The sequence below is a fragment of the Carica papaya genome, chromosome 7 (genome assembly GCF_054855325.1).
Source record: "Carica papaya isolate Zhongbai chromosome 7, ASM5485532v1, whole genome shotgun sequence".
Taxonomy (NCBI): Eukaryota; Viridiplantae; Streptophyta; class Magnoliopsida; order Brassicales; family Caricaceae; genus Carica; species Carica papaya.
The window spans coordinates 10,750,883-10,761,399 of NC_142315.1; the positions used below are offsets into that span (position 1 = coordinate 10,750,883).

General features: G+C 31.6%; 1 protein-coding gene and 1 pseudogene across 2 annotated transcripts; one reads left to right on the plus strand and one right to left on the minus strand.

The window, feature by feature from the left end:
- Positions 1 to 618: 618 nt before the first annotated feature.
- Positions 619 to 2,151, plus strand: LOC110812053 (gamma-interferon-responsive lysosomal thiol protein-like). Its single transcript, XM_022038717.2, has 5 exons — positions 619 to 935; positions 1,028 to 1,094; positions 1,179 to 1,337; positions 1,477 to 1,569; positions 1,659 to 2,151. Exons 2-5 carry the CDS (start codon positions 1,029 to 1,031, stop codon positions 1,848 to 1,850), a joined length of 510 nt encoding a protein of 169 aa, XP_021894409.1. The 5' UTR covers positions 619 to 935; position 1,028; the 3' UTR covers positions 1,851 to 2,151.
- A 202-nt stretch (positions 2,152 to 2,353) lies between these two features.
- On the minus strand, positions 2,354 to 5,204 carry LOC110812026 (kinetochore protein SPC24 homolog; annotated as a pseudogene). The gene is made up of 4 exons (XR_015813700.1): positions 5,024 to 5,204; positions 4,470 to 4,615; positions 3,840 to 3,994; positions 2,354 to 2,940 (listed from the first exon to the last, which is right to left on the minus strand). The product of XR_015813700.1 is annotated as a kinetochore protein SPC24 homolog (transcript).
- Positions 5,205 to 10,517: the final 5,313 nt, after the last annotated feature.

Here is a 10,517-nt window from a genome sequence, read left to right on the forward strand (position 1 = left end):
ACTTAGAGTAAATATTATTTTATATATCATTATAATTTGTGTGCCGTTGATCATAAAATTATAAATTTATATGTATTCAAACTATTTATTGTAATTAATTTTGTAGTCAAAATTCTTCTCTCATTTTTAATTTACGTGACCCAAAACCCATCGTGTTTAAATCAAAACTCACACTTTGTTTTGGGGCCAACTCTGTTTAAACAAAAAAACTCATATTCTTCAAATTATTCATTTTGCCCAGGCTCGAATTGGAGCCCAGTTTTCTTTGTTCCTCAGCCTTCCTTGAAACGACGCCGTTCTGGAAATGAAATTATAAGTCGGATTTTACAACTCCTACATAACAGTGGCTATTCACCCACCTCTATCGATATACATTAATTGCATCTTGCAGCCATAAGATGGTTGATATATATATATACATATATACATGTAAATGTCCCTCTTTAAACAGAGTAATTACATTACAATTCAAGGTCTAACATGGGATCTTCAGAACTTACAATATAATATTTATTGTTATCTGTCACACAGCTCCATTTATTAGGACAGACAATATATACAGCACTACTGCTATATATATATATATATATATATATATCCCCCACAAACAGGAGAAAACTTGTTATCAATTTTTCAGTTGTGAGTAATGGCCTCCCATCAACTACTATCTGTATTTCTTCTCTTCATCATCTTCACCAACTCATCTCATTCTTTTCCTGCGGCAGCCATTGCCAAGGCTGACCCTGCATCTGCCAAATCCAATAAGGTTACTCTCTCCATTTACTACGAATCTCTTTGTCCATTTTCCAGGGCATTCATCATTGACCATTTAGTCAACCTCTCCAACACTCATCTCATCTCCTCTGTCAATCTAAAAACTGCGGCCCTGGGGCAATTCTGCACTTGTTCAACACAGTAACACCATTGTTTGCCAGGTTAGTTTGCCTTGTCATTTCTTCAAGTTTTGATTAATGGTGTTTTATTATCTTTGATTTCTCCTTTCTATTTCTTTCCCAAAATTATGCAGCATGGTGAAGATGAATGTTATACTGAATATTATACACGCATGCGCTATCAATATTTGGCCTGACCCGGTGAGACTAAATTACTATTTGTTAGATTATTAAGAATAAAAGTGTGTGTGTCTTTAAGTAACTTGAAGTTATAAAAGCATGTAGGAGAAGCATTTTGGGTTCATTCGGTGTGTTGAAAATGGCGGAGCGGAGGCAGATGAGCACTCTAAGGAGGCAGAAGCAATGTGGAAATTATGTTCTAAAAGATGGGGACTGAATGAGAAAGCTATCGAAGATTGCTATAATAGTGGATACGGAAGAAAGGTAACTCCAATCTATTTATTTATAACAGATTGAAAGACAAAAGTAAAACTCGAATTGTCTAACTCTTCAATCCAAATTCTCTTTCAGATATTTGTTCTATTTCAATCACTAAGTCTGACTAATTTACACTCAATTGCAGATTGTTCTTCAATATGGCAGTGAAACTGATCACTTAAATCCACCGCGGACATTTGTACCATGGGTGACATTAAACAATCAGCCACTCTACGGTGTAACTGTCTATGAACCCAAGAAAATCTAGAAACAAATTAGACCTAATCAATAATCTTTTAATTGATTAAAGGGTTTGTTTGGATGCAGGATTATAATAATTTTGTATCATATATCTGCAAGGCATATCAAGGAAAAACTGTCCCTGAGGGTTGTAGATCCCCTTTGTCTTCCAGTTTAACAGAGAAGCAAAATTTAGCCCATGAGGCATCATGCCATACTGACGAAGCTACAAATTCAATCTTGTTTAACTCAGGAAGAAATTCAAAGCACAATGGATGAATTGCTGCTTCATAACAATACCCCTGAAATTACACATCTAAAAAATCAATTGAACCTTCTGAAGCAATTTTAGATTGGTATTGCAAAGTCCAGATATTGCATTCTGAGTTTGTGCCGATACATAAGAGGTAAATTTCTGAGTTCGTCAGACACTAGGATGTTAATAATTATATTAATCAAGGTTTTTGTGTTATCAGAATCAGAACTTATCCCAATGATCTGATGACAAACAATTTTGTTTAGCATCTTTCATTACTTATTTTTGGTAAGATGACTCTTCAATGGATTCATAAAACTAAAAATAATCATACTCTGCATGACATCACTACTGCAACTTCTCTTGTATTCAGCATTTTACATTACAATAACCTAGTGAATTTCCCAACCATAGAAAGAACAAATACACATAGATCCACAAATTTGTTCTGTATGCTATTTCCCAACCATAGAAGGAACAAACACACATAGATCCACAAATTTGTTCTGTATGCTATCAGAGAGCATTAAGTCAATTCCTAGGATTGAATTAGATTTTACGACTCAAAAAACCAATAATATGTCACCACTAACAATATGTTTACAAATCAAAAGATGCCAAAAAGCCAAGTAACCTGGTTGCCGAAAAAAGATCAGCGAAGAACTAAAACAAAAACACAATCATTTATCCTAAAAAAGCAAAGAACTAGACAAGCTAAAAAGAGGAAGGAAAACCAAAAGAAACAAAGTAAAATGGAAAAATAAAAGTAGCAATAGTGATATTACTTTTTTAACATCTTCCAAATGCTGTCACATATACCATATGAAGTCATCTTCGTCCAGTCCAATGCAAATTTCTCAAGCATCTTTTTGTCCCTATCCACAATATCTGTTGTTCAATTGATTTAATGACAGTTCATGTGCCAATTTTGAAACTGCTTCAGATCTGAATATACTTGCAAAGCAAGATAAGATACTTTCCAAAAAAAGGGAAATAAGGGCTCTTCTCCTCCGCAGGAAAAAAAAAACTAGACGGATACGGCCTGAGATTTCCAATTCATCATTCAAGTCGGGAATAATATCTGTTATAGAAGCAAACATAGAAAGCTTTTTCCTGCAAAATCAGATGAAAATATTTCAGCTTCAGCCATTTACCAATCTCACTCCTCAAAAGAAAAAGGACACAGAAGCCACCCAGCAACAGATATTACAGAAAGAAGTTTTCATGGCCATATAGAGATTCTTGAACAACAGATATACTTTATACTCGAAAAATCAAGGAAGAATACCATCATGCTCAGGATAGATAAGCTATAACAAATTCTAAATGCAGTTAAGTGATGACAAATTCAAAAGCAAACCAGCCAAAGTTGGCTGCATTACTTTGTTCCTCTAATGATTACAGTGTTTAGGATGATTTTTCAGGGAGCAAAATCTGTTTTGAGAATCTGACCTGTTCTGTCAGGGTCTATAAGAAAAATTCCCAACAAAAATGGCCAAAAAATATTTTGAAGGGGAAAACGAACTAGGCTTTTCATTCTATTTAAAATAGATATGCAAGCTCAAATCAGCAGAAAGGATAATCATTGACAGCAGCAATCAAACACTGAGAGTAGTGCACCTGAACCTGGTGAACAATGGAAGAAAACTATACTACTGAATCTTTACCAACTCAGATAGAAAATGACCAATTTCCACCGAAGTTTTATCCCAAACCTTTCCAACAGAGGATCACAAAAATGCTTGCACAATTCTACAGTGAGCCAGTTTCTTCTAGAGATCAAACAAAATATCAACTGTATATTCAGAATGAAATCTATAAGCCTAAGCCAAGATCACCAACTGACTGACAGAAAAAGAACATAAAAGCCTTATGAAATCAAACTTTTGGTTTTTGAAACTAGAAGCTAAAAATATCAAAATGTCTAACCATTGCCACTATCTCAACAATTGAGTATGCAATCAAGGATAAAGGTGAAAAAACAAATGAGATTGCTCAGTATATCTACTTACTGTTCCCTCAACTCCTGTTGTTTGACTTTCTTTAACACTTGCTTTCGTTCTTCAATCCAAATTCTTTGCTGATCCAGATCATTTATCTCATTGGTTATTACTGTATTTGAAATTTTTTTTAAAAAATGTTCAGAAGAAAAGAATAAAGACCCACGTTATTCAGCTACGAGAGTTTCCAGGATTGCATATTTGAAGCTTATAATCAGCTTTAAGCACTCTTGCTCTAATATTTGTGCTGGGAAACGTAAAAGATCAGGATGTTTATTAGGTTTTTAAAAGTGATTTTTAGAAGGTAGAAAATAAGAGAGCCTAATTTTGACTTTTTGGTTCTTTTTTTTTTATCTCACTAATTTACTTAAGTATCTTCTTTATATTTTCTTAAATTTAAAAATGTATAAATAAAATAATTTAAATAACAAACTATATTTTTCATTAATTTTTTTTGTAAAAACAAATTACTTATCTTTTGCAATCAGCAATTTATCTGTTCGCTCGCGTAACTACTTATTTTTTAAATAAGAATCTATCTGTTTTAAGTAGCTTAAAACATCATTAAGTTATAAATACGTTTCTTTCAGCAATCCCAAACACTTTAAACTAAAAAATACTAACAGTTCATTTTGTGTATACTTATCTAAGTTCTTCCTTAAGCATACACTCCTTTTCAAGTGCCTCTTCCAATACTTTTTGTAGATGGTCAGTTTCAGCTTCAGTAGCAACTTCAGTCTTTGCCGCCTCTGCTTTCTCCTTGCAAGAGTTTATCCTCCTTTGATAATCTATCCAATTAAAAAACTCTTCAGTCAAAACGCTTAACAATCACAGAGATTTTCATTTACGATGATCGACATTCATCTAATCCAGTGTTTTCCACAGGTATATCCAACACAAAAGAGAATGACCAAGTATAATCCAAATTTTTCTATGGCTAAAATCCCAAATCATTTGACTTTATTTCTCATCCAGGAAATTTCAGAATTCCATCCCTTCACAAACTTTGCTTATGATCATGTCTTAAACTTTTTGGGAAAAACTAGTAGAAATAGCCATGAAATTTCATAACCATTATAAAATTATATTTTAAGTTCCACAAGATGCAAAAATTTTCTATTTCCAATTTTTTACTTCCTTCTATGATTTTTGGGCTCCACAGAAGCAAGCAAAGGTTAGAGAAGACACAGAAGTACCTTCAATAGATCTCTGAATCTCTTGGAAATCAGCATCACAAGAGGACTGAAGTACTCTTCTGTGCTCCAGACACTGCGTCAAGTCACTAATGTCCTTCTTATCCTTCAAACCCTCAATTAGATCATTACTGTTAGAAATTAATTTCTCCACATCTGTCTCCCTTGAGAGATTCCCCAATTTTTACACCACTAAGTCCTCAACATGGCCAGATATAAGTTTTGGTGATTTGAGCTGAATGAAGAAAAAAAAATAAAAAACAAATAAGCAAGGGTTTGTAAGAAGGAAGACGAAATGCATAAACTGATCGGTTTATTTGAATTTGTCAAGCAAAAGGTGGTTATCGGCTACACTTAAGGTAGTAAGAATCAGAAATAAGCAAATCAAAACCACAAATGGGTGATAAAATTCAAAAATTAGCAATAAAACAAATATCATTTGGCATGGAAACAAATGCCAGAAACATTCATCATTGCATTTGAATTGGCTAAACTTGAACCTTCCTAATTTAAAACCAAAGAGGTGAGGGTGTCGCAACAATGATGCAGGCAAAACTCCACAAAAAAGATTAGTAAAGAGAAACTCAGTTGGGTAAAAAGTAGGTCAGAACAGGTAAAACACTAACCCGATGCCATAGACTAATAAATTTTGGCTTACGCAAACCAAAGATAACAGTTAATAAAGTAATTTAATGAAGCAAGTTGGCGTAAAGCTAAATTATCCAAAAGGTTCCAAGCATGCATTTGTCAGGAGTCTTAGACATATAAACTCCAAGAAGCAGAAATTAGAGAGAAAGTGAGAGTAAGACAGAGAAGAGAGAGAGAGAGAGAGAGAGAGAGAGACCGAGAATTGAGAATGAAGTATGAAAAATTTTAGAATTTTCTTACCATATCATTGTAATGATTGGGGTATTTACAGGCTAAAAGATTTGAAATTCTTTCTCTTAACAAATTTTGTTACAATCGAAAATTCAAGAAGAAAAACAGATTTCAACAAAAAGATTAATAAAGATAAATGCCCTGCATTTATCTCCAAGCAAACATGTTCCCCAACCTAAGGTTCCGAAAACGGTCAGATCACCCAAACAGCAGCAAAGAGTGCAAATAACCATGCATTTCATTATTCCCAAAGCAAGCAAACATTTTCTTCTTTTTCCGAAACAACCTTACAAGATCTTCTTTTACTCTCTCTGGCTTTCATCATAACCGTGCACAATATGGATAATTTCAGACAAAAACAAAACCCGAATTAGCAGTAAGACTGTGATGATATCTGGACATCATTATCACAATTTAGCAGCCATTACAATATCTAGGGAACGGGACTAACCAGGAACGTAGTAAAGCAAAATGTTACGATATTCATATTAGGGAAGTTTGAGAAAGGAATTTTAGAGAAAATTACCTAGGCAGTACCCAAAATAAAGATCCCTTTGTTGTTGAAATCCCCTGAAACCGACTTCAAAATTTCTGCTAGCTTCATCAAATCCCAAACCCAGAAGCTGGGTCCTTCTTAATCGCTTTACCTTCCTGTTCAGGCGCGAAACTGAGTTTCTTTTATCATCATATTAAAAAAATTTAAATTTTGTGATAAATTAGAAGTAAATGATATTATTATTATCATATTAAACAAACTAAAATTTTCTAATAAATTATAATCCTTGATAAGTTGATGTTTAGATAGATAATATTGTGATTTAAGTGTTTAGATGAAATTATCAATATTACTATAACAGTGAAATAAGACAAGTAATGTCAAAGCTTCATCATTTAATGATGCCTCCTGTAGCTGCATGCTGAACTGATCAATGGCCATAAACAAAGAGAATATAGTAGGAAGAGATGAGGAGGTGGGAAAAAAGAAGCTAGTTTCTCTAAAATTTTCATTGCTGTCCTTTTTCTGCTAAATAATGTGGATCAAGCTAGTAATCTGGAATCAGGATATTATTTAAATTTCCAGCCAACCCATTAAGGAAGATTAAAGTACTGGAAATCTTTTTGCTGGGAGAAATTCCTTGCAGTAGAACCCTAAACTTTTACTCTTCTATTCTCCTGTTGTTTGAAAATAAGAAACCTAAAATTTATTATTAGCTTATTATGGAAAGAGTAGAACATCTTGCATGTTTACAAAGATTGTACAGTACAAAAATCAATTTAATAATGATGAAAATCATGATATTAATTGATAAAATTCACCAGAAATCAAAGGTCACTAACGTTACACTATTTGCTCTAGGAACTATACAAAATAATTTCTCAGGATAAGCATATTCAGATTCCATTTTTCTAGAGAAATTGTATTAATGTGATATTATTACTAAATTGATTCTATTAATCTGGACGTAATTAAGGGTTAATAGTGTTGTGATGTGAACTCATCCAACAAGTGCACTAGTTCAAACACATATTATAACGGTAAATTCAGATATAGTCCCTAGAAAATTAATATAATACTTATTAGAATCAGAACTAATTGATATTATTTGACCAACAACTAAAAGAATGGGTATGAACTAAAACTTAACAACAAAAATAAATAATGAATTAGAAATAATTAAGAATCAATATATAATGACGGTTATGTATAATCACATTATATATTGATTGTTAATTATTTCTTAATTCAATTTATAATTAGAAATTTTCTCAAATTTCATTCAATCATGTAGTAATCTCTTTATCAAAATCAATTATCCTACCTACTTCACAATCTCTATAGATTAGTATGGATCGGTGCATTAACATTCAATTATCAAATATATAGATAATGTGAAGTATCTCTACTCACATTCAATTTATTGTACTAATTTGATATTCTAATAAACAATCAATCTCTCAATCCAATCATTCATCATAAATCAATAAATAGATGATTAATCTATTTATGCATTAAGTTACAAGATAACATAGAGATTGAGAAAAAAACTTTTCATAGATTGAATAAGAAAATTACAAAGTATCCCTTAGAGTTTCATCAAAGATCCCAACAGAAAAGTTTAGTTACACATCCTAAAGAAAATTGCAATTATAAAATCTAAAAGAAATATGAAACAATTAAGAATAACCAACTAGAAGGAGCTCTTGATGTGTCTTCTCTTTTCTCTTCCTTTGGTCTCCCTTTCTTTTTGAGATTCTCTCCTTTTTATATCATTCAAAACCTAAATTTTTAATCAGACACGTCCCATGGTCGTGTCGAATTAACACACAACCATGTCTTCCTCGAAATTACGTCAATTTTCAACTTTTAGACACGATACAACTGTGTCTATCAGACACAACCATGTTTCTTTCATCGAGCGAAACAGAAATGATGTCTTCTTAACACACGGACCTAGTATAGGGTACATGGTCATGTCTTTCATGAACATGGTCGTGTCTCACTCCTTTTCAAAAATAGAAATGTTGGCTTTTTAACACATAGTCGTATGTTATGGTCATGTCTCGCACATTTTCATGTTTGAACCTTTTTTCACCCAAATCTTGTCCCAATCCACTTTAATTTGCTTCCAAAGTCCCAAAATCATTCTTGAAAAGTGCCAAAATCAATCCAACAACATATATGACAAAAATTAATCAAAATCAATTCAAATAAAATAAAAAAATGTCTATAAAATTTAATTATATTAATGAGTAAATCTTTAACTTGTTAAAATTTTCAGAAAAGCTGATTAAGCAACAAGTTTTTGCTGTCATTCACTTCAAAGTTCAGCTACTAATTTATTAAAAGTGCAATTTAAGTTGCAGTGTGGATGTAGATTTGCCCTCTGTATTTTATCTATATCCAATACGTTTTTATGTATATACAATAACACTTTCTGAAAAGATTGATATGATTGAAATGTTAATATACATAAATAAGATTTCTTTTTTTATACTACTATATTAGTGAATGAACATAAAAAGCTAATCATTCAAACATTAACTACGAGTATCAGAATCAGAATAAATACAATTCACGTCAACCCCATTGTTGCACAAACACAAATTAAGAACGGCTAAGCAGGTGTTTTTTTTTGTTTTGTTTTGTTTTTCTGTCTTCTATCTGTTTTAGGTCTCTTCATGAGCCTATCTGCAAGTATCTGCTGATTGTATTTTATTTAACTAGTAACTTTAAGATATTCTTTGGACTAATACTGGTTATGATGATGATAAGAGACAAACGTATATTGTATGCATGGGATCCCTTCCTAACGGAGATTACTTTCCAACAGCTCATCATGTTACAATGTTTCAAGACGTTGTTGGGGACAGGTGAAAATCCATGGATCTTCGTTTTCTTTTAAACTCTTTTACTCTCTTTGATTTCACTTATTGCTTTAATGTTCATATAACTACATTTCTTACAGCACTGAAGAAAATATATACATAAGAAGTTATAAATGGAGTCTCAACGGATTTGTAGCCAACATCACGGATTCTGAGAGACAGAAATTGGCAGGTGAATACTGCAAAATGATTTTATATTTGAAGAAAATTCAGTTTATATAGTTTATTCAAATTTAATAATTTAAGTTGTTGGGTCTAGCTACTCAGTTTGGGATTTTTCAATTAGTAATTCATCCTGTATATTTTAATTCCTCTTCTGCTATAACTTGTTTTTTTTTTTTCTTCTTAGAATAATAATTGTAGTAGTTTTTTTCTCTAATTTCTTCTATCTCATGTATTCATTTTAAAAATGTTGAAATTAGTTTCATAATTATTTGTCCTTTAAATTTGCACACGTAAGAAAATAAACATAAGTACTCGAATTAAAATCGAAATTGAAGTCAAAACTGGGTCAAAATAAAGTTTTATTCTCCTTGCACCACGTTGGAATAAACTATAAAAAGTGTCACCAAAAAAAAGACAAACTACTAAAAATCCTGCAAAGTGAAAGCATATGTCAAAATCTTTTAATCATGTATTTTAATTCTAAAAGTTAAAATCGTTAAATAATATCATATTTATATAGTAGAACCATGGATAGCGTTTGAAAGTGAGCAAACCAGTAACTTGAGACATGGTATAATATAGATGAAGCTTTTCTACCGAGAGTGTTATATATATGTATATATTTACTTTTGGCTCAAATTAAGTTCTGATCATTTTTATGAGATTTGAATTTGAAGTAAGGTTTTGAAGAAAAAACAACCGGTGATTTTTAATTTGTTTTATAGTGAATAAAAATTTATTTGTTACATAAACTTTAGGTTATATTTATTTAAGAGAGACAATCGATAACAATAATTAAAAAATTAAATAAAAAAACTTTAGTCATATAATTAATTGAATTGATCAACCGTTGTCCTAAAACTAAAAAATCAAGTTATTGAATTGTTTTTTTCCTCTCTCACAAATCACCCTTTTTATATTTCCAAATTCCCCATCCATTACATTGTTTAGTTCGTTAATTCATATTTCTTGCTCAACAAGTTAATGATATTTTCCCTTTCTTTTTGTAAATTGGAAAATGACACCTTGTAAAAATGCTGATGTTAAATTTGCTTATGGATCTTGG

What these genes read in the sequence shown, in the direction of transcription:
- LOC110812053 (XM_022038717.2), top strand. Translation starts at nt 1,029, where the DNA reads ATGGTGAAGATGAATGTTATACTGAATATTATACACGCATGCGCTATC. An exon ending in TCAATATTTGGCCTGACCCG is followed by an intron (nt 1,095 to 1,178) that starts GTGAGACTAAAT and finishes AAAAGCATGTAG; the next exon opens with GAGAAGCATTTTGGGTTCAT. An exon ending in ATAGTGGATACGGAAGAAAG is followed by an intron (nt 1,338 to 1,476) that starts GTAACTCCAATC and finishes ACTCAATTGCAG; the next exon opens with ATTGTTCTTCAATATGGCAG.